Raw genomic sequence first — 24,881 nt, 5'->3', positions numbered from 1 at the left:
ACATCACGCTCTAGCCCTTTCTCGCCTGTCAAGTGTTTAACTTTTCAGCCAGATAAAAGCCTACTCATTCTTGCATGAGTAACCATCGGATTTGGGTTGGAATTAATTGCCTCAGACAAAGCTCAATACCAACACTAGCCAGGCTGGGACAAAATGTCCAAATCTAGGATCCCCGGCATAAAAGTAAGAAGGGTGACGGAATTCTCTCTAATTTGGCATTTATATTTTATAAGCAGGGAATAGCTGATTGTGTTTTTTCAGAAATGTGACAAAAGGCTGTGGCATTCCTCACACAAAATGTTATAATAAAATAATGACAATATATCACATTATTTATATTTTAACTAGGAAAGGCCAAACTTTCTATATAAGGATTATTTTTACAGGCGCACTAGTATTAAAAAAAACAAAACATTTTATTTATATATATATATATATATATATATATATATATATATATATATATATATATATATATATATATATATATATATATATATATATATACACATACATATACATACATACATATACATACACATATACATATACATACATGATCTTGATCTACAAATGTGATTATATATAAAAAGGTTGCATCATTCACACACTATGCAACCAACAGATTCCTCCGCATGTGGATGCCGGCTCCAAAGCTACACTCTGTCTTTCAAATGTGACCAAAAAAAGAAAAGAGCCAACAGTATGCATTATTCATCAAGTTTCAATTAAGCCTGGACTGTAGCCTCACATCTTTGATAATAATGTATGCAGCTTCATCAACAGTTCCTGATCCAGCTGCACTGGAGTCAACACATCAAAACAGTGATAGCCTTTGTTCTTCTTCCCCTAATAACAGTCTCCAAATGGCACAAATTCAGAACTTTAATGGCCAGACCATGTTTTTACTGATATAAATTATATATTTAAGTTTGGCAGTTAATGTTAGGTATGAGCTGGTGTTTTTAACGGAACAATATTTAACATGTATTGACAAAATGTCAGAAATCATCTCCATGTCAGATTATTCATCTGCCCACGAGACCGTGACAATGAGAGAAACATTTTGTGCCCGGTGGCCTTGCAGTATTCATTCTGGCCATTCCCTCACTGTTCGGTTCCTTGTGAAACATGATTTACTTTAGTACATCATATAAAGGAAGTGACGACCACACTTCAGTTGATATTTATGATAGTTTCTGTAAACATCTCATTTCAGTTGTGAATATAAATACAGCAAAAAATACAAACGAGGCATGGTTTTGCAGATCAAAAACAGAGACGAATAAGAAGGGGAGAGAGGATCGGAAATTGTGGTGTAGATACAAACACATACGAGGTAATACGAGCAATAAATCTAGTCAACCTGTGAGTAAAGCCCACAATGCTTTCTGCTCATACGGAATTTAAAATGTAGCTTGTGAAGCAGAAAAGGTTGACTAACAAGCATAGTGGCTGAGAGAAGCCATTTTCGAACAACAGAAGATGTGGATTTAGATAAGCATCTTACCCTTTATGAGCCATTTGATAACTTGGGAACTATTAACTGGCTGAGACTTGGTGTAGAAAGCACTTTAACAAATGAGGCGAAGAAGCAGGAGCAGATCTTTGGACTATGGAGTGTGTGAGTACACGCACTCGATTGTGAATGTGATGGGTGCACATGGTTGTGGCAGAGTTTGTTCAGCTGTGACAGACATTCAGCATGCACTGGATACAATTGCTTCTCTAGTGTCCAATTTATTCTGTCTGCTTCCTAGGAAAGTGCATGAATGTGCTCAAGTGTGTGTGTGTGTGTGTGTGTGTGTGTGTGTGTGTGTGTGTGTGTGTGTGCATGAGGCATAGTTAGTGATACTGGAAATTTCCTTAAGGGGCCTGGAAATGGCAACAGGCAAATGGAGTTGAGGTTCATGTGACCTGGTGCCTCGAGAAGTGCACATGGTCTGGATTTAAGAACAATAAGAAGCTTCAGGGACATGAGCATGTAACACCGCAGTAACATTCATGAAGCTCAGAGATATGTGCATTGGCCATGAGCTTTAGCAACAGATCAAGTGACTTGGTCTCAACTGATATTAATACATATTGTAATCAGACATTTGACTTGTGCTTGTCAAGTGCTGCTGGCTTTTTGATGACTACAAGCTCTGTTGTGTCCTCGAAATTGTTGTTCACCAACTATTCTAGTTTAAGCTTCCATCCTTTATTAAAAAGGAACACAGTTTTTCAGAACCACTAATGACATATCACAGTGACATTTGGGCTTCTGTGCGGGCGTGGTGTCAAAGGGGACAATTGTTTTGTTTACATATCTCCATCAACCCTGCTCTCTGCCCACACACAGTCTTGAGTGTCTCAGCAATGTCATGATGAAACATAATCTGGGTCCTGGACAAACCCACTGGTCTGTGCTGGGCAGCCAGTGCTAAACTAAACAGACTAAACAGGGTTATGAATATATCAAGCTAAACCATTAAAATTTTAAAATGAATGAACAGCTGTAAAACAACCGAGTTCGAGGAAATGGAGGTTTGGGAGGAATATGGTTCTCTGCTCTAGTGGAACTAAGTGTGCATGAGTGTGTATCCGTGTTAAGGAGTGTATAAATTGCACTTGGAAACTGCCACACAACTATTTCTGCTGTTCCAAGATTGTGTATGTACCTGTGCTACAGACATACTGAATACTGGTGTATGAGTGTTCAGTTGTCACACTTCTAATGTGAAGTAATGCATATGGGTCTGTGTGGATTCATGCAGAAAGCAGCAGGGTTTTACAGTTGAAAACCTTTTTTGTTTAAGTAAATTTACACAATGCATGAACAGTTTAAATTTTCTGAAAATTACCCATTTCAGTTTTAGTCATAAACCCCCTTAACACAGAGATTCTGCAATACTGACATAAAGAAGAGCCGCCAGTATGTCGGCCAAACAACGGAAGCATAATGCTGCTCCAGTGTGTGATTTCACGAAGATGTCGGCTCAGCTCTGAATACATTCGTTGCCGGCTCAGCATCGAAACAAGTTGCCCCCCCCCCTCCATTCCACCTCCGCACCTTTCATACAGAACAGCGAGGTGGGATAACGGCCTTGAAGGGGCTGGTTTCATACAACTGGTAGAAGTCCGTAGTACAAAAACAGCTGTACTGTGTGTGTATTTGTGTACTGTGGTGTGCACTACTACTGACCTGGTAGAAGTAAGGGTTGGGCTCTGATTCCCCAACCCCATTGAAGTCCTCCACGTTAATTAGCTGGAAGTCAAAGGTCAGACCAGGATTGGGCACCTGGAACTCAGGCAGTTGCTGCACATGAGGCAGGTTCCCCAGGTGTTTGTAGCGCCAGTTGTACAGGTTACATAAGCTGTGGGACAAGTGGACAGATGCATAGTAAGTGGCACTGTAACGTCCTGCCTCTGAGGAGACAGTACCAATCACTATGATAGGGCATCCTTTGTAAAAATGAAGTTGGTCAAAACAGACAGCTTTATGCTCCGCTAGGGTGACCCACCTTGCACGAGCACGGCCCTGTGCATCCAGATCTATAGTGGGCACTCCCAGGCGCACAAATCGGGTAAAGAGAGACTGCTCCATGTTGGAGTACTTCTGGAAGGCCATGTTCTTGATAACAGGGGGCAACTGGTGGTGGTCTCCAATCATGATCCAACGTTTCAGCCGGCTGTAGCCATCCTCTGGGTTCTGTAAAGAGGGGAAAATAGAGAAAAAACAAGTGGTAAGAACACCGGGTACAGAACACCTAAATTAAATACAGGGGTCCGTACTACCCTCAGTAAAATATATATTTCCCTTTTTATACAGTATAGGTTGTAGAATGTATTAGGTTTTCCTTTGATCGATAAAGGTGGGTGTATTATCTGCATGAATTGAAATCCAACCTATAAAGTAACTAACCGATGTCCACGTGTGTAATCCCAGTGTAGTATAACTACTCCATGTTGTCCAACTTTATTACATTTTGTTTTGTCTAATGACTTGACAATATTAGAGAATCTATTTGACATCAGATCTTTAGCAGAGAAAAACAGTACCGGAGAGCAGTGAAGCATGAAGGGCCTGTACAGTTTTTTCCCCACTTGTCTACCTCATGCTGCCAGGTTTTGCTAATTAGATGTGGTTTATTTGGAGCTTGACCTCAAGACAAATCTGATATACCAACCATTGCAGGCCAAGAGTGTATTTAAATCACTGAAATCACTGATAAGAGTTGAATGATTGGATAATGAATGGGATGTAAAGGGGGGGAATAAATGGTTTCTCTCTGACGTATACCTGGCAGAAGGCTTGCACTGTGACTATAAAGTGGCGATAAAGAGGAGATTTGGCGAGGTTGCTGGATGGCCTGATGTGCTTAATGGTCTCATCGGTAAACAAACATTAGCACTATCCCGGACAATTAGGCACAACTACCAAAGACAAGCACCATTACTGTGTTTGGAGCCCATCACTTAACAGAAAAAGTCAGGTGGAAGAAAGCAGAATCCTGAGTGAAGGATAAACTAGGCTTGATGTCAGAAGTTATGACAGTGCTTAGGCCAGGCAGTGAGTTTTCTGGAGAGGCATTGCTGTAGTTTTTTTCAAGTCTTAGTTAAAAGCTTGCACATGATACGTTTAAGATTTAAGACTTAGTTTGGACAGAATTACCTGCAACAGTAGGGGTATGAAGGTCTCGATCTCCAGAATCTGAGCGGCTTCCTCCATCAGGATGTTGTCATACTAATAAAGAGAATCAGCAATTTAAACCAAGTACTTAAAGTAACTGCAGTACATATAAGCTTCACCAGTTTTCTGTCTTCATGTCAACCAAGAAGAGCATACCTTAAATCCCAGCTCCACCAGGTCATGACGTTTGAGTGCTGCATGTGTACAGGTCATGGCAATGATTTTGGCTTCCTTCACGAGCAGATACTTAGAGCGGTCCAGTCCACTTCTGAGCAGCTCAAAGGCCCTAAACTCCTAAACAAAGATAGGCAAGAGAGAAGATGAGGATCAGGAGTCACTGCACACATACATGTTTGCGAATGCAAACAGCAAAAAACTGCAACCTCCTATGGGTAATTAAAAACTACTTGTATAATGACCACTGGGAGGAACCTGGTAGCATTGAACTTAAATAGATGTGTAGTCATCTCTTTGAGAATGAAGTTCAGTTTTGTTTCAGGCTTTATGGGGTTGTGAGGGGAAACTTAAATGGCATTCTGACAAAATGATGGATGACTACCGTCAATGATGATGGATAAGGTAATTATCTACGGTGAAATAATCACACCTCTAAAAGAAAAAAGGCACCGTTCAATATTCAGATACAACACCAATACATCTTTGTGTCTCCCGACATAAAGAAATTGAAGATGTTTGGAAAAAGTCAGACTTCACCCCAGCGCTCCAATAGCCTCTACTTTTGATTCATACTCATATTAACAAATGATGATAAAGTGATTGGCAACCCACTTTCATTAAACATAGTTCACATAATCCCTCTGCTTTCTATTGTCATTAGAAAACACTGTCTGCTCTTCTCCCATAATGCAGTGTAACAAAGATCAGATAGGGCTGGGTGATACTTGCTTTTCAATAAATGCAGCATCGATGTTCTGATATGACTGGGAAATGTGGGAACAGCTTTTACACATAATCTGAATCAGTTCACTTCAAAGTGCCAATATCATGGCACTATGAAAACCACACTGCATGCAGGGGGTATGGGGGTAGCACATAGGAGGAATATGGGTAAACAGAAGGACTATTTTCAGGTTGCCCCCACTCGCTATGTAGGGGATAGGGAAGGGAGATGGGAACGGAAGGACGGAAGAAGAAGACTCGGACAGCACTGGGGTATAAATATTTGATGCGTTACTATTTTAGCATAAATATTAAACCAATCAAAACATGTAATATTGATGAGGTCTATTTTTAACCCCCATGGCTCCAGAGTGGTTGAAGGGTGAAATCGAGATGGTAAAGATTCACCGATACTGAGAAGAGAGGGAAAAGAGAAAAAAGTAAACGGGGGTAAAGATGTGGTGGGACTGCAGGGGAGGAAACAGGAGATGTCTATTCAGGAGGAACCCAGGAGGCAGATTGTGTTGCTGTCTATTCGTCTGTCTAGCAATACATCCTTTGGTTATTCCTATGACAGTTTATTCCAAACTGCTTTAACATTTGAAGAGTCAGACAGAGAAGCAAATTCAGCAGAATGTTGCTTCATCTAACCTGCACCACAGACAGTAATACCTCTTAATGGGTGTACAGATTTCACTGCAGCATGGGTGAGGTTGAGGGAGGAGGGAGAGGTGCTGTGATGCAGTGATACAGCGACCAGCCAGATATATCAAGGTCACCACACGTATTGGGATATTACCTCCAGCCAATAACTTCTTTATTGCTTTTCAGAGACCTTCTTGGTGTTCCCATAAATCTGAAATGTTATTGTTATCCCTATAGAAAAACCTGATGGGCTGAGAAGGAATGATAACACATCCAGCTGTGTGTTTGTAAGTGTGAAAAAGAGTGACAGGGAGAGTAAAAAAGATAAGCAGTAACAGCCTTCATCACTTTGTTGAGCTGCTTATCTTTTCAAAAGGTTCAGCAATTATCTACAAATAAACAGTACAAGTACTGTTAAGCGTCTTATATAATAATTCACTGTCAACTAAAGCAAAGGGACAGGTGATGATTCAATCTCAAGGGAGATGCAGAAGTGACAACTAGGCAGCTCATAAGCAGACACATCCACAAAAACAGTGTTTTACCACCACTGTTTATCTTCAACAACATGTCACTGTGCTGGCCAGTAAGACAGTTACTTCTGGATGGGTGATTGTGCAACACCTGGACACAGCTGGCATATAAATTGGAAATGATGTGTGCTCCTGTGCATGTTATTTGTTGCTGTATGCATTTTAATATAACGTACATTGAATTTAACAGTAATGACATTTGCACCATAAATACAATTGCCTTGTTGCACTGAAGTTACAGCCAACAACTGGGTGTTGCTCAGCAGTGAGGGAGCTACCGTGTGTGTGTGTGTGTGTGTGTGTGTGTGTGTGTGTGTGTGTGTGTGTGTGTGTGTGTGTGTGTGTGTGTGTCTATCTTACCTCCAGCTGGGTAAAGATCTTCTTGATGTGGCGATAGCAGCCCTCTGCGATGTCCATGTCCTCTTCATATGACCGGCCCTTGAACACAGGCTGGGGAGCGTTGGAGAAGTACTTGTGGAAGGGAAAGTGTTCAGCCACAGCTTGCACCTCCACATTCTTGCTCTGTTTCGGCCTGACTTTGCTCATGTACTCTTCCCAGCGAGATATTACCTGTAGAGGAGATAGAGCAGACACATAGTACCCTCTGATTGTTTAGAATCGGAGCCCCAGTTGTGAAAGTTTGCGCTTATTGTATGCTAGAGGTTCATGCACATCTTTGTAGCTTGTATGAATTTGGGTGTGTGATCACACACACACACAAACATGCCTTCTGAATTGAGCCAAGATTTTTAGCTGTAAGTGACCAAACGGTGGAGTGGATTGGTGTGCATGACTATAAACATACCTGTTCCACCAAAGGACTGTGGCAGCACAGTGGTAGCCCTCCGAGGCAAATTTGTAATTTTGGGCTATACAAAATAAATGAATTGACTATTGATTTAGCCTCGACATAAAGAAACTCACTAAGGTACTTTCTGGTATGCATGAGCGTTAATTTAGTTGACGCCTGTCTGGGGTCTACCAAAATGCTGTTTGAGCACACAATGGGTGTTCTCTGCCCAGCCTTGTATTTTCTCTATAATTATTTGACCACAGCAGAAAACACATCAAACAGAAATGAGCAAATGAGAACAGATAGCCTCACTTGTATACAGGTGCCCCTGCTGAGCACGTAATAAACCAGCTTCAACCAAACAGCGGGGTAACCTAGTTCTATAAATACCCATATGAAAAACAACATTAGGGATAATGCCAGAGGACTCAGCTTAATTGCATGTTAAGTATTTTCCTGTATGGACTATTAAGACAACCATCGAAACATTAAGTATGTCCTCATGTGTATTGGTATCATGTATTACTGACAGAGAAGGCTACTTATAGTCACAGATTCACTACTCTTAAAACTTCTTGACATTTACATCTTCAAATGTCATAGAGCTCCACTGTTAGCCAGTTTTCAGAGCTAAAATAAACACAATAACTCAGCTAGAATGAAGTGTGTGTTGAGAAGCTGGTCTCCATGCAACCTCACATTAATAAGTAACCACAGTGCCGTGTCGGGGGAGACAACTGATAGAGTTCTGGCATGGTGCAAAGATGGCAGCATGATCATCATCAGACATGAACTCTGACACTAGAGCTTTGGTAACAACCATGGTAGCCAACTATGGCTTGGATTCAACAAATAACTATCTGCAATAGGATCAAGTTTGAGCTATGACCACCATTAAAAACTATGTTACTGCCATCTTTACACTGCTTTAATAGTATGGGTCTCACATTACTGGCATGATGTGATACTTAAATAAACTACTTAGTTTTTTTGGAAAAAGAAAAGGTTGGATATTAAGTTGAGCTCCCCATAACACTGTAGATGACAGCTACACACTGCACTGCTTTATGTAACAACTGTCTAAACTGTGTATTTTAGAACCCTTCTAAAAAAAAACATGGGAATGGAAGTAAGTAATTGTCTGCAGTGGCATTTCTCCTGCAGTCTGAGAGGACAATGATAATTAGGTGACAGGAATAAACGGCAAGGTTGAGTATTTGCAGTCTCGGCAAACTCCGAAGAATGGAAATGTTAATAATGCCTGGGTTTGACTGGCATGGATATGTCTGAGGAAAAGGACAGACAATGCAGAAATCCATTCAAATTAATTCAGCAAACTATCTACTGTATCCCCTTAAACCTCTCTCTCGCTGTCTCTCAATATAAATAACTAAACACACTATTCAAGAATGTTTAGAGGCTTATACTAAGACAGATTGACTGTAGGCAAAAAACATCTTGAATTTTGTATAGTTTGTTTTGCTAAACCTGTAAGCAATTATGAATGTTAAACGATCAATTCAAACACACGTTTAGCTTCATCAAATATTATGCACAATACTAGGTGCAAAATCCGAAGCATAGCCTACGCAACATTAGTTGAAAATTAAATTATTCTAATTCTCTGCATGTTGCAGAAACATGTGCACACACACACACACACACACATCTAGTTATAGGCTTACCTGATAGAGGTAAAAGTGTCCAGCAGTCTCACAGGTGTAAGAAACATCGCCCGGGACATCCAAGCTCTCCTGTAAGCGCCCCACTTCTCTGAGGAGCTCGAGTCTTCTGGCGAGGACATAGTTTACTCGGCCATACCTGGAGACAAACAGCACAGCATAGTTAGTCAACAATCTAAACAGTAAAGCTTTTTGTATAGGGACAGGTAAACAGACAGACAATTCATATTTAAGGTTCAACAAGCTATTCATTTTTAATTTAATTAAATGCATAATAAGACCGTGGTGTCATTTAAAAAATACACTGACTGTTACACTACTATCTCTGAGCCGCAGTTGCTATATTGATCCATCTATTAATCAACGAATGGATTAATAAAACAGAGTTAATATGTGATAGTTGAGGTGACTGGTCGTCTGAGAACATATTTTAAAAAGGGTAAAATATATTGTAAATATGACCCATATCGAAGTATAAAGTGAGCAATGACTATCCTTGAATGTAAACACAGTTGGTTTAGGTTCAATCATGCATCCTTGTGCATCTGAACAATAATGCTTAAAAAGCAACTATCAAGTTGCAACTACACAAGCAGAATGCACAGGAAGACAGGAAATGGGAGGGGTCACAGGGTAACACTAGAGGTGAGCTCTATTTTTAGACCCTATGCAAAGATCCTCAGTCAGCAGGTGACTCAAAGACAGTCACAGTGGTCTCCCTGTTTGGCCAGAATAAAATTAAATACAAATAGGGAGTGACCTTGCTTCCCAGGAGGACGGACCTGTAATTAATTCAGCTACTGAAACATAAATCCCAGTAAAGATACACAGGAGTAAATAACATACAACTTGGATTTACTTACACAAAAACCAACATGCTTCTACAATATCATTAAAACAGCACGAAATTCTTCATTCATGAAATTCAGGGAGGCATTGTTAAATGATGGTGCTGTAGCTTTCCCTTTTTTAGGCATTCGGGGGAGCACTGCCTTCCATTTTGTCATCTTATATACAGTGTTAATTAAAACTCTCTGGCTCTCTCCTCTCGCTGGTGTCAGTGGGGTGGAAGGAGTGTGGAGTCTGCATGTTGTTATGAGGCAGCCAGGCAGGCGGAAACATATTAAATGCTGCAAGCTAAAGCTCTTTTATGTCCGTGTTGCTGCATAATTTAAGAATGTAACAGACTGCTTCCATGTGACACCCATTCCCATACACTGTTATTCATACACTTATAGTGAGCAGCAGGCATACACAGAGTATAAATGATCGACATTCATCTCCCCTCCCTTCTATAGGGTGCAAGTTGCTCAGTGCCACAGATGGATATGGTGGTAATTAATAATATAAGCTATAAAAGGAAACATTAAATAGTAACAGCATAATAACTTAATTAGTAATCTTTAACACTGCGCTATTTATGTCCAGGAACTGCCTAAAAAGCTTTGCTAGCAAAAAAAAAAAGTAAGCAGAAGGTTCTGGCTGATTCATCTAATATTGGTGTTAAATGTAGGAACAGTCATGTAGAACTGGAAATGTTTTGGGTATCTTGAGATCATTTAATTTTCACAAGTCTGTCATGAGTGCACTGCCCCCAAACTTTCCCCATATCACTATGTCTCAGTAGTAAGGACTGAGTCACTATCCTTCAAGGCATTAAGCATGCACACGCACACGCACACACACACACACACACACACACACACACACACACGATAAGCTGGAAATTACTGGGGCTTCCTCAACAGGACCCAGTGGTTTTTGTCTGAGGCAATTTGTTCTGGGCTCTGCCACCTGTACTGTATAAAAGTGTGTTTATGTATCCATTAGGGTGGAGACAAAGAACACTCTTAAACAACTAGTGTTAAAACCCCAAGCGAGTGGAAAGCTAAAACTCAACAGCCTCATTCAGTTACCCTCCTTCAATAACTCTTTACAAACAATAGTCTCTGATCGATAAAACCTCTTCTGAATTCGCTTCTCCAGGAACACAGTTTATTTTTTTAATATATTGTACATATTATGACATTGTAATTTTTGTATGAGATTACTTGAGCTGTATCTATGTTTTATTTGTCTGTAACAAATTGCTCCCTGTTATTGTAATTTTGCCCAGGTCGTCGTTGTTAATGATAACTGGTTCTCAATTGACTTATCTGTTTAAATAAAGGTTACAAAAATAAAAAATGTGTTGATTTTATTAAATCCCAGTCAGGTGATGTCACCCACCCAATTTGAGAGGGCTCCTTCCTGGCCTGAGCTAAATAAACATTCTAAAAAAAGTCTTAAAACCTGAAATCAAATGTATTTATTCATTTGATTATTCAGTCTTCAGTTGTTGTTGACTGCAAAAATGTAATCAGTTCATCCTTGTTTGTGTTTTGAAAACATATAGTTATGTATGACGTTTAGTCAACCCTGGGAAAAACTTTTTCTAAAATCATGATCAGGTTTGCTTGTTGCCATTCACCCACTACAAATGGGTCAGAGATCAGTTATTGTGGTCCAGAGTAGTGATGAGAGGGTTAATCAGACAGGAATTGCCCCTGAGTGCAGGGCTGCACCGTACTGAATGGGTGGAAAAGGCCAGAGAGGCCAACAATAGCTAACGAAGATAAACCAGTGCCATGGCATACGAGAGTGTCGAGTAAGCCTGTCACTTTGTTGGCTCAGACTAATTATGTTCGCGGCAGCTGGGCTGCTTGTGTACATATGCATGTCTGTTGTCTGTTTTGGTAAAACTTTAAGGGTTGCCTCGGTGTGACATACATGCAGTTTGTAACCATTAGTTGAATGCACTTCCACACATATGCAACACGTGTGAATTCTCAATTTTCACATGTGCATTTCGGATCGTTTAGGTGCATCTATCTGTGTGTGTTCTCCCTCCACTTGTCCTCTGCTGTCCTCACCTGCTGAAGTCCTTCTCCGTCTCCAGCTCCTCTTCTCCGTGGCCCAGACGCAAGAGGTGGCGCTCGTCGATGTCTAGAGCCATGATCTTTTCAAACAGTTGGTTCAAAGCCTGGTGTGGAATTAATCATTGAATTGAGTAAACATGATCAGACATGGAAATTCCTTTCTTTGACGTGTGTGTATTTTTTCATCCATCCACAGACCGCTCACATATAAACCTGGCTTGACCTTCTGTCTCTTCTCTATAGATTTGTTGCAATTCAAGAATTCAAGGATCATCTATTATGATGCAATGATGCATGGACAACAATACGCAGTTGTAACCCATTTGCAACACAAGAAAAACAGTAGTGCATTCTTTTTTTATTTGCATCATAAGGAATGTATACCGCAGCAACATAAATCTTTATGCAGTGCTGTAGTGAAGTATTTATCATGCTGTGAAGCAAGTGTTTATTAGTATAGTAGAAATGGAAGGGGGGGACTATTGCACGAGTAAGGTTTTTATCGATATATCAAGCTATGCCTCTTGTGACCAAAATTAATTTTGGCAAGCTTCCACTGCTGGAAAACAGCAGAAGATTACTTAATGATTAAATACTAAGGGGAAAAGACTGGAACTCAAGGGAGCTTAAAATTATTATTTTCACTATATAGTTTGCATACAACTATCGCCTGATTAATGGGCAGTTATGAGTACAAGCTTTAAATTCTCCAGACAGCTTAACAGTTTTTTGAGCAGGGTGTTGGGAAACTTTTTAGATATCGGGGCTGTGCCGAGTCAGTTTGGGTGTGTGCCGTGTGTTCGGTGGGTTAACCTGGTTCGAGTGTGTGACAATGAGGGTCCTCTGCTCGGGAAAGTTGTGATAGAGATTTGAGATGATCTGAACAGCAACATCAGTCTTTCCGGTACCTGGTGGTCCAACAACCTGGTGACACAGCGGAAGGTCAAGAAGGAACCGAGAAGAAAGAAATGAAAAACATTTAACGGAAAGAAGCAGGAGAGAAAATAAGCAGTCAGACGTTAGGTCACAGAGCTAAGGCTCTTGCCATGGAGACACCCTATTGGTTGCGACAGCTCGGCTATGGGCATGTCAGAACGTGCTCGGCTGGTGCCACATCGATAGCCGTGCTCAGATATACAAGGTAACAGGACTTGCTAGTTAGCACCTCATCTCTGTATATAGGTTATAATAATGATGAGCTTCATATTTACTTGGCATGTAATTTACAAAATACATATTCATGAAACTAGCTGGTTTTAGTTTTGGTTTCTCAGGTGAGTAATTTCTGCAAAGGTAGTAAGCACAATTAGATATTCCTGCATAAATCAGAAGATAATCAGCTCCTTGGTTCCCCTACATGAAAGCCAAGCAGGCCGGATGGTAGTGTGTGTCTGTGTGTTTGTTTGGCCGTTGACGAACCACATATGCCACGAAGGAAAGTTATTAAGGTTGAGGAGCAGAGCAGAGAAAAGCATGCATGCAGAGTTGTTTTACGACTCTACTGATAGCCTACATGCCATATCTACTTCGGCTGGCTGTAGAATAAATAACTCAGACACTGTTGCCAGCTTCTAATCACCCCATCAGAATAGCACTTTTGTCAACAGTGTGTATTACACTTCTCTTCAGATAACAGCAGCAGGCTGGAACGACAGAGCTGTGATTGTGTGTATGAACTGGATGTATCCATTGCGGGAAATGTGTCATCACTACATGAGTGATGGACATAGGGACACCATACAACTGAATATTTACTGGAGAGGAAATTCCATGATGTTAATCACTAAGATTAATAGTTGCAAACCTTTGGCTTTATACCAGCGAGCGGGAACCGTATGCATCTGCAGTATCAGCACTCACTGGACTGGCTGGAGGTTTTGCCCCAACAGCATCACACTACTTACTGGATATGCATGGTAATTGTATGGGGATTATAATTACGTCCACTACGATAAACTTTCCCTTGCTTCCCCCGTTACTTATAGAATACATTTCTGCCAAATCTTTGGAAATTCCCTTCAGGCGCTCCGGAGATATCACGTTCATGAGAACGGACCCGACACCCGAAAACATATTGCCTTCGGTAACGGCTGATTTCGATACTGCCATCAATCTTCAAAGGAAAAATAGATAGGGCCACTAAACAAGTATTCCATGAAAGCCAGATATCCATCATTACTACTTACTTACTCATGATTTGTTGGAGTCTGTTGAAATGTATATGTCAAATAGATCATTTAGATCTTGCAGAGTTGCTTCCAGTCAGCCTTAAAACTTATGTGAGAAACGTATACAATAAACACAAAAAACAGTCCTTACCATCGTGAGTCCTGGCTGCATCCCGGCTCGAATAGCTTCAATCTGAGTTGGAGTGAACTGAATTGTATTCCTGTAAGACATGTACACATTTTGATATTAATAAATCAAGCAATTAGTCTGAGATAGTGAACAGCCTTGACAGCATAAACACATTTGTGTTCAAATGCTTCCACAAGTTTTTAAAGAGATGCTTAATGCTGCAAGTTTTTTTGTTATGTTTTTGAGACCATCTTTAAAGATTGTTAAATCAGGGCTTCCCCATGGGCATGTTACTGCTATCCAGATTTAAATATCAAAGTGCAAACTGGAAATGCTGAAACACCACCAGATGAATCTTTCATGAAGGGTAATTATTTTGTGGTGTTATAATTAGTACAGGAATATTAAAGCCTTTTCTGTTAACCTTTAATTGCATAAACAATACCATCCGTCTATTATTGTTGGAACAATAATAACCAAAATAGCACCACATCATTACATGGCGAACAAAACAGAGCAGATACCATGGAGAAAAGCACGGTCATGGCTTACATAGGTTACATATAATACGCCTCTGGGTTGTTTCATACTGAAAATATGTTTAGGATAGAAGTTAAGAATTTAAAGAATGCTCAGTCCACTGACCTAAGAGAGAAGCCAAGGTTTAACCAAACACTGAACAACCCTTTTGACCCCTAATCTTGTCAAATTGTGAACGAGAAGGCCTGAGTATTGGCAGTCTCTCACCGTTTGGGCTGGTTGTAGGGATATGGCCCACGGTTGAGGGTGACATAGGGCTCGACGATCAAGGACATGTCTTCCTCTTTGGGTTCCACTTCTTCATCATCATCCGCCTTTCTCTTCTTCCCTTTCTCTGCTTTGTTTGAGTTGGGAAACGTGATTCTGGTGAAGCAAAAGGAATAAGATGGATTAATACAATATGTATAACAATTGTATCTAGTAAACAAATTATACAACAGCAAGTAAATACAATACTAATGTTGATACGTTTACTTTGATCATGGTGAATTTTTTTTTCTTATTATCATTTGATTATTTGATCTTTGACTTTTACCTGAAAGGGAAGACTTGCAGGTCAGGGTTCTCCTCTGTGACCTGTATGGTGTAACCTGGGAAACACGAGCGTAAATGGTCCAGGGACAGAAAGGTGTCATTGAAGTCCAATGTGGAGATCTGATTCGGCATTTTGGAGTAGTGGGCACTGCCTGGGTCACCATAGCCGAGGATGATGTCGTGAAGCCAGTCTGGGACAACACACTCTGTGTTCATCAAATTTCTGATGGTCTCTAAGACGGCCTAAAGCAGAAAGACAGAGAAAAGTGGGCAATGAGGAACGTCAGACAACAGACAAGCATCCCTCAAGAGGAGGTTTAGCTGGATAAGAATAGCTTTGTGGTGGGCTGATGGGACAGCAGGTAATTTGTATGTCTGTCAATTATATTTTAATGAACTGCAAACTGTCTAATACCCTGAGCATCAAACATTGGGGAAGGGAACGTGTTTTCTTTTATCTATGGCACACATCACAGATGGAGAAGAATGTTTCTTGAATACCCATTAGTTCCTGCTCTTTTCAAATTCATAAAAAAGGAAACACTTCAAAATCATCTGTCATTGCTCTGGCTGTGAAAGACAGAAATGGGTGTGCGGAATTAGAAATAGCAGATTTGACAAAGCCGTAATGAGAAGTTCTCAAGTGGGAGAAAAAAAATGTGATTGAGAGCTAAAGTGTTTTTTTGTACATGATTAACATTCTGAATAAAAACAAAGTTTACCAAAATGGAGCACAACAACAAATTAAACAAAAGTTTCAAACAATTGCCCGGATAACTTTACTATGACCTCATGAAAACATTAACGTCTGAGAAAATATCATCATAGATTTACCTCTCTAAACCTTCTTTAACAGAAGGGTTCTGCTGCAGACATCTGAATGTTATACCGACAACAAAACATGGCTATGCTTCCCTACAGAAAGCAAGTACACTGTACAATGTTGGCTCACTGCCACAGGAGGATTATTAAAGGTGAGAAAGAAGTGGGGGGACACATCAAATGAATATCCAGTGAGGTGTGTCTCTCACTGGAATCACTGGGAGGGCCTTGAGTGGGTGGTAATCTTAGCGTTGCCCTGGACACAACCTTTCAGCTGCAATACCAGAGGGAGTATTATATGTGCAATACATCACTCTGGGGGTGGTGTTGGTGAGACCAGAGCTCAAGGTCTGAAGATAAAGAACTCAAATGCCATGTACAATGAGGGCTGATCTCTGTGCTTCAGCATATACTCCAAACCTTGAAATTGTTCTCCTTGGGTTTGCGTCTCATGATGATGTTGAAAGTCTCATACGGGTCTTCAGTAGCACTCTGAATGCTGCCGGTCATGTCCTGTTGATACTGATTCGGGTCCAGCCATACACGAAATGTTCTGGCATCTCCTCTCAGCTTAGGCTTCGGGTCAGGTCCTAGACCAGAGTGGTTGGGCAGAATACTTGTTACAGCAACAGAGTAATGATAACCTTTAGAGGTAAATAATACATTTCAATTTGCATGGAAATCACTCTCACGAAGTGCAATTAAATCTAAAGAAATTAATACATGCCAGTACTTCAAAACACAAAACGAACAGAAAAAAGGCAGGGCAAAGCTTCTGAAGGACAAATTAAATATTAAAACTGAATCCAATCAGCTATTTCTAAAAGCATGATTGCAATAACAATTTCCATCCTTCCAACAAAAAAATATAACGCTTTAAAAAGAGCTCAACCCAGCCTGCCTTGCTTCATCCATCTACTACTCTTATTCCTCAGGAACAGGAATTACATAGATGCTTGACTGACAGGTCACCGGCTTTAGGCTTACTCCCATAGGGAGCCCGTGTGGTGCAGCATGTGCAGCTTTCACAGATGTCTAAATAGATTATTGTATGGAGCTGCTGGGCACAGGGCAGGAGAGTGAAACAGAATCCTGTTGGCCTCTGATGTGCGTGTGCCGATTCATGTGTACGCCTGTCAGTGTGCACATGTGCTGAGCTATGTGGGGATCATCAAATCCCCCTTACTAAAATGAGTCTGGCGATGGCTTAACAGTGGAAACTACAGCCTTAACAAAATGGGATAACAATGCTGGGCCAAGGTGTGTGAGGATTGTATTAAACTGTCAGTTATGAAAAGGTGGGATTAAATTAATACACAATTAGATTTAAACAAAGATGCATTGCATTTGTTTATTTAACAAGAATTTGTTTGTTTGTAATGTCCTATTTGACACAAATATTCCATATTTGAGCTGCAATCCCGTTTTTTATAAACACACTGCGAGTCAATTATCAGTGTCCCACAATGCACCTCATTCTACGTCTTACCTTCACCAAGAGCCCAGTGATTTATGTCTCACGCACCACCCAGTTACCTAGAGTACTACTTAGCCCTGTTGGGGATCTGAAAGTTTAACCAAGCTGACACTGGCAGGGCATGTTCCCTGGCAGCATGTCTATTTAGAAAGCTCTGCCCTCTGCATATTTAATCCAAACAGATGAGAAAGGATATGGTAAAGGGTGCTTCAGTGCATGGACACATGTTCCCACAGGGGAAAGGCATACACTTAGAATAGCAGGACTGCAGGCTAGCTTAGGTAAACCAACCACTCAGAGGGGCTGCGGGGAAGAACACAACACAATAAACAGAAGAGATCATGCTACTGTATAAACATAAGACCAGGGATTTTGAATTTGATCTGTGGGGATTCCTCCTGTGTGGACGGACACACACACACACACACACACACACACACACACACACACACACACACACACACACACCTTCAGTTAAATCTAATTTTAAAAAAGCAGGGGGTAAGGCTCAAAGCTCTCAGGTGTTGTCGTTGACCTCAGGTTAATGGAATGTTAATGTGAACAGGTCAGGTCTCACTGTGACGGTCACCATGACAACACCTGTCTGACCGCCTACAGAGGTACTGTCGATAGGAATGTAGAAGGTCTGATGTCGGATGGATGTCATGTGTCGCGTGCGTGCATACAGGAAGGCTCCGATATGAGCATACCTTCTTCAATGACGCGCCCCTTGTCATCCAGCATGCCCTGCACCTCGCAGCCTCTCACGTACACCAAGCCAGTCTGCTCCACAAAGGGCTGGCGCCGGTCGAAGCGTGTGCCATAGGGCAGGTTGGGCCGCACCGTGATTAGAAAGCAAACATCATGCTTCCGCAGCCCTAGAGGGAAAGAAGATGGAGAGAGAAGTTAGAGAGAGAGAAGGGGAAAGGGTTTTTTAAAGACAAGTAAGGAAAGGAAGGAAGAGGACACAGGGAGAAAGAAGTAATGGGGGAGTGAGACAGAGTAGTAGTGTGGGGGCGTTTGGAGCTGCGAGAGAAACCACCCTGTCAGCAATCGCCTGATCTTTAAAACATGAAGCTCTAATTATACGATGGGGAAGAGCGAGTGGATAGAAGGAAGTAATACTTCACTCCTCCACTGAATTACAATAAAGAAAGTAAAACCATAAAACAAGTGTATAAGGAAAGTGAAGACATCCATTTTGGATATTAGGTATATCCATTTTTTATCCAGTGATCACTCCATTACATCTGCAGCATTGGCCCACTGAAAGTACACATTTATTTTCTATATTAATTGTATATGCAATACACCATTTTTGTGTCATACATATCCTATAGCTGTCTCTGTAAAGCTATAGCCTTTCGGCATGCCAAAAGCTTTATTGTACTTCCCATGTTCCCAGTGAATCATGTCTTTCAAGGCTGACAAGCTCCTGTTAACATTATCTACAATGGCCACACAGAGATGAAGAGAAAAACGATCAGAAAATAAAAACACAGAGGCTCAGTGGTAGAGGCAACGCAGACATAACATGCCTTTAGAGACACGAGGTAGCTAAGGGTCAGGAGTCAAGGCTCAGTGGGATGGAATAGAGTGAGAGTTGAGGGATGCCTTTATGGAGGTAATAAACTGCTAGAAGACACAATAAAAGAAAAAAGAAGAAAGGAAAAGGTGTAGCAAGGGGAAATGAATGAGGAGAGTAATGATCTGTAATAGTCATAAGGTGTATGAGGATGAATCATTTTTTGTTAATTTTCCCCTGCAAATAAAAATTGTGGAATGGCGAAATTGCATTAGCAATATGAATGGTGGAAAGACAAATATTAAAAGTGATTAAAACATATCAAAGATTTGGCCAAAATGATTTACCAACAATGGTGAGACCAAACACAGACTAATACCTTCCCACTCGTGCTTGATATGATCTTGTACATTGAGGTTAACAGTGACATCAGCTCGCACACGGGCAGGCCAGCTCTCTCCAATATTGGGCTTGGCAACCTCTACGATAGAAAAAGAGGTGATCGTCTGAGCCATCCTGGCCCAGCCCCCGAACACCGCTCCGCCGTACTCTGACTGCCTGCATAGAGGGACAGATGCAACAGGAAGTTAGACAACTGCTAACTTCTGTGGGCTGTTGTCAAGATTGAAATCAGTTGGATTTAGGGCAGCGCATGGCACTACTGCTTACTTATTTACTTTTGCAGGAACAACAAACAAGTATCTACATCAGTTGACATAATGGGATCACATAGTATGTTAAGCAATGGGGTTCCAGATATGGTGTCCCAAATGTCACAGTCTTTTAATAAAATATTATCAATGTGGTATGCCACCTTGTGAGAGGTAGACCGGATAATAATCTTCATTCATTGATGTAAAAAGAGAAAGTGTGCTGTAGCGGATTTAAATGGTAGAAATTTGTTCTAAAAAAAAAAAAAAAGATGTTAATCAGTGGGTGAGAATACTATTCTAAATCAGATCTGAAAATGTGAGTTTGAGATAAAGACATCTTTGAATCCGTTTTTATAAAATGTGAGGGATTCAAAAATGTGTACCAAAATGACAATAACAGAATCTGGATCAAATGTCCCTCTAGTCTGGAGAATTGAGGACATCTCACCATGGTTTCATACGGCACACCACATCCTCTATGTCCTGTCTGATCTCATAGGTGGACTCAAGACGAAAGAGGTTAAAGTTCCTCAACAAGTAGTCATGAAGGGTCAGGAACTGGAGATTCAGCTTAGGTAGTGCTAGACAGCCTGAAAAGACACAAATGAACAGACAGAGACCAGCAGAGTGAACAATAATCCAAATGTGTGTGTGATTACAACTAAAGAGGATTCCCTGAGAGAGGTGCCAGATCAGTGCCAGATGAGTGCCCTCAGGATAAGAGATACCACAAGGTGTGGGTGTATAATGCCGTGTTCACACCAAAACAGTTGCGAAATATTCGCGTGTCCAGATTACATGTTAAGTCAATGCACAGCCGCGTTAGGTTGCGAAAAAGCGAATTTTTCGCCGGGCGTCGCGATAGAAGCGGAACGGCGTCGCAACGCCGCTTTTTCGCTGGCGTTCAAATATTTCAACTCCAGCGAATAATTCTCATGACGCGGAGTTGCGAAAGCCAATCAGCGTGGATGAAGGAAATAGTAAATGTTTTCAAGACACACAGATAAGCCCCGCCCCCTTTCCCCAGCGATGGTTGCGAAAAAACGGATTAACCACATAGAGCGAATTTTTCACCTGCGGCGCGATATAGGCGAAGTGGCGTTGCGAAAATTCGCAACCGTTTTGGTGTGAACATGGCATAAGGCACTGGCTGGTCACTGAAATTAGGATGTGTGCCTCTAGCGCACATTAACTCACACAGACCCAAAACCCGACTCACAATTCACACATGTAACACCCACCTTCGCCTGAGTAGTACTCCGTTGGGACAATGTTCTCATCCCAGATTATCTTCTCTGTTGGATAAAGAGGCATCTGGTTCAATTGCTCAATCTGAGAGATTCTGCGCTCATGACGGGACACCTGTGTGTGTGCCAAATAGAGAGAGAGACAAAAAGACAAACAGAGAAATTGGGTTAATAAAGAAATGGTCCTTTGCCGCTTTGACTCAATGTCTAGTGGATTTATCGTCTCGCTTACTAGAAGACAGACCAGAAAGTAAAGAACAAAACATTTCCATCAAAGCAGGCCCCTCATCAAATCTTACCCATCATACCCACAGTAAAAGCTTTTTATTGCCCAGTGTGTATTAAAATGTGAGCGCTTGAAAATGAGCAAGTAACGGCTACGTTAAGGGCTGAACAGTTACACATATTTTGGATTATCAAACCAGGATATTATATGTGTTTACATGTGTTTATGTTGAAATGTCAGCAACCACGTTATATTTTATAGTACTCAATTAAAAGCAACATAGGATTATGCATCTTTTAACTTTAGACAAAGATGTACCAACCAACTCCTCTGTTCCACCAGAAGAAACAAACAGCCTAAACTGGCCTAAATATGGGCTCTGGTGGACCAGCAGTGCTGCCTCTCAAAGAGAACGGGTTCTGGTCCCTAAGCATATTTTTGAATATGTTCTCTACAGAAAGTGTGATTATTTTGCTCCTGTGTTCCAGATTTCTTGGCCTGGGGCTCTTTCCTCTTAAATCCACTCAGTCAGAGATGTTGGTTGTTGGGGGCAACCTCAGGCACAAACAAATGAGTCTGCTGACAATGTCTCCTGCATCCATCTAATCAGATAATTATGAATCGGCTCTTCTCCATCACTTCTCAGAGAGGACCTGGGGAGGGTCTGAGTGGGTAATTAGGAATAACTGCAGGACAGCCTTGAAACACCCATTTTGATGAAATGGTCTCCAGCATGGGACAAGGGACCAGTAGTTTCCCGGAGGGGTTTTTAAAATGAAAAATCGGGAGAGCAAGGGACGAGGAACCAGAAAGCACAATCAAACTCGCTCCAGCCTGTCAAGAGATAATTAAAAATAAAATACAAAAAATGTCTCAATCTCATCAGCACTGTCTTTAATTTACCCTACGTCAAACAAATGCCCACATAAAGCAGTAATTGGATTAGAAGGCAAATTCAAGAGGGACGAGCTGTGAGGAGGGAATACTATATATATTCCAAGGTCAAGGGGCTTAAATTAATGACTTTAAAATGAGAAACACAAAACTTATTATGCCGTAGCGCTGACTGGCCAGTTATTGTTTTGGAAAATAACTGTTCCCTAACATTGTTTGTGGAGGTGCACCAATACCAATTATGCTTCTTTATATTGCCAGTTGACAAACACATAGTGCCTGAAGTATTGCTTCCTTCCCTCATACAACTACACCATTTCCATATAATCAATAAAAATGTCTAAAGCAATCCAAATGGCAAAGGATAAATATTTTTATATTTGATGTAGTGAAAAGCAATATTATAAAGACCATATTATAGGCAAAATAAAATCCTAGTTTGTATATTTTATAAGCTCTCTCAAGGTCATAACCATATATCACAGGTACCCGTCTGCATTTAAATCCAAGATTACACTGTAACAGATGTAATTATCTTGCATTGTGAGAAAGACACTTCACATGGTATTTACTTTCTAATTGGCACCAAGACTTTGAAAACTCAAATACCCATTTAATGAAAACCAGGACTGCACTTACCAGCAGCTCAAGGAGAACTTCCTTGTCTTTGGTGGTGTCTTGCCCTTCAGGCAGCTCTGGCAGCAGACACAGATACGAGGCCACCTGGTGGAGCGTATTGGGACTACGGAGAAAGAGGGAGATAGACAAGTTGTTAGTCAGCTAGAAAAGTTGCATTTGGAGAATACACATTTAGCTAACACCCTTGTCCAGATGATAGAGATTGAAACGGGGATGTTTTATTACTTTAGTGCATCATATTTACAAGAAAAAAGAATTGTAAATTCAGCCTCTCTTTTAAGGCACTACCTCCCCCTGCGGAAAAAAGATATTTCAAAGAACGATGGCGACACCACTATGTGTGTAACGATACACTGCCTTATCACATTCTTTGTGCTCGTTAGCACTGCTGCACAAAGCGATTCTTCGTTTGCTTTGGCTCCCTTCTGCTCTGTCAGCATGTGTGTGTTAAGGGGTCGAGGCGCACTGATGCGACAGGATTATGAAAATCAAAGCCCATCTCCGTCTCGGAAAGCTGAGGCATGGCTCTCTGCATACAGACCTGTTTTAATCAGACTGACACACTGTGACACGGGCAGGGTCTGGTACACAACGAAGGACAGGGCCTGGACACATTGTGACAGCCCTGGACAGCCACACGTGGCACTGACCGATTGTATCCGTGTATGTGCATGCATTCTGCTGCTTGCGATGTCGCGCTTGGGCAGTGGGGTGGCAATTCTGCCTATGTTGCAGTTTGGTGGCCCAGTAGCTGACCTGGCATAGGTCATGTGGACACTACTTGCCTTGGCAAAAAAAATAACAGCAGAACGACAACTTTGAGTAATGGAGATGACTGGTCCAGGTCATGACGGACAGCTGAGCTGGCAGGGTAAGGTAAGGATGGAGCCATACTAGAAAGTAGTCTTCAGTTAGTTTACTCTTTTGCCTAAAGGTTGTCTTGACCCTTGCTCCAATTTTTTGATCAACCACACAGAAACTTTATGAAGATTACGTGTAGGCACCTTAGCAATGAGAAAGACATAACCTGGTCAGATATGGGCACTTCAGATAGCTTGATACTTTTGTGTACACACAACCAGAACATAAGACAACAACACAAGCCTGACAAACTGTTTGTTTAATTCTTAAATAGAAAAAAAAGAACAAAAACTATGACAAATGTCTTTCATGGCTGCCTGAATCTGTTGAAAATGAAGGTGGTTTATACTTTGACCAAATATTCTATTTTCTTTTCTTTGTCACATAATGAGTGGAATTGATGAAATCTAAACTCCCTTTCCAACGGCAGCCCCACACTGAAGAACTAATCCACAGAACTAATTACACACGTCATTTTGGCACTTTCACATGTGATGACTCTTCAATGTTGCTATAATTTCACAAAGTAATGCATACTCTGGCCTGAAATGACACTCACACAAACGTACATGTTTTATGTAACTGAAAGTGTGTGGAAAAAAGTGTGTGTGTGTGTGTGTATATATATGTGGGCAGACTAAGCAATAATGCTGCGTTTGTGTGTTTCGGGGACTTAGCGGATAAATTCAGAGCGGCGGGTGACTGGGAGCTTAGCCTGTGGGTAGCGCAGCTGGAATAAACTGGCATTAGCGTGAGTTGTTTGGATGAAAAGTGCCTCGTTAAATCTGATCGGCATATTTGGAGTTACCCAGGAGCTGCTTTGGTGACAGTTGTGGAGCAGCGAACAATGCAGTTACAGCTACATTCAAAACCCTAATTCTGGGAAAAGGAGCAGAGCTTCTACAAATACATGAAATAGTTGAGCTCAAGTCTTTACCTGATTCAGCTCAGCTCGGCTCATAACCCTCTGCCTGACTCAAAGAAACTTAGTTTGGGATTTAAGAATGTATAATCCACTA

The 24,881-nt window shown here is 41.1% G+C and overlaps 1 protein-coding gene across 1 annotated transcript in view; it reads right to left on the bottom strand.

Moving 5' to 3' along the window:
* aqr (aquarius intron-binding spliceosomal factor) overlaps positions 1–24,881 on the bottom strand; it is a 44,912-nt gene that overhangs the window by 12,252 nt on the left and 7,779 nt on the right. The window contains exons 14-30 of the mRNA XM_079216306.1: positions 23,002–23,104; positions 21,237–21,357; positions 20,444–20,585; positions 19,722–19,900; positions 18,528–18,695; positions 16,761–16,930; positions 15,520–15,761; positions 15,192–15,347; positions 14,466–14,535; positions 12,960–13,070; positions 12,141–12,250; positions 9,232–9,367; positions 7,114–7,323; positions 4,832–4,969; positions 4,658–4,729; positions 3,507–3,694; positions 3,188–3,359 (exon numbers count right to left, since the gene is read on the bottom strand). Of these exons, the coding sequence (XP_079072432.1) occupies positions 3,188–3,359; positions 3,507–3,694; positions 4,658–4,729; positions 4,832–4,969; positions 7,114–7,323; positions 9,232–9,367; positions 12,141–12,250; positions 12,960–13,070; positions 14,466–14,535; positions 15,192–15,347; positions 15,520–15,761; positions 16,761–16,930; positions 18,528–18,695; positions 19,722–19,900; positions 20,444–20,585; positions 21,237–21,357; positions 23,002–23,104 (2,488 nt within the window). The remainder of the gene's footprint in view (positions 1–3,187; positions 3,360–3,506; positions 3,695–4,657; positions 4,730–4,831; positions 4,970–7,113; positions 7,324–9,231; positions 9,368–12,140; positions 12,251–12,959; positions 13,071–14,465; positions 14,536–15,191; positions 15,348–15,519; positions 15,762–16,760; positions 16,931–18,527; positions 18,696–19,721; positions 19,901–20,443; positions 20,586–21,236; positions 21,358–23,001; positions 23,105–24,881) is intronic.

This window comes from Taurulus bubalis (genome assembly GCF_910589615.1).
Source record: "Taurulus bubalis genome assembly, chromosome: 1".
Lineage (NCBI taxonomy): Eukaryota > Metazoa > Chordata > Actinopteri > Perciformes > Cottidae > Taurulus > Taurulus bubalis.
This window is presented reverse-complemented; position numbering and strand designations above follow the sequence as displayed.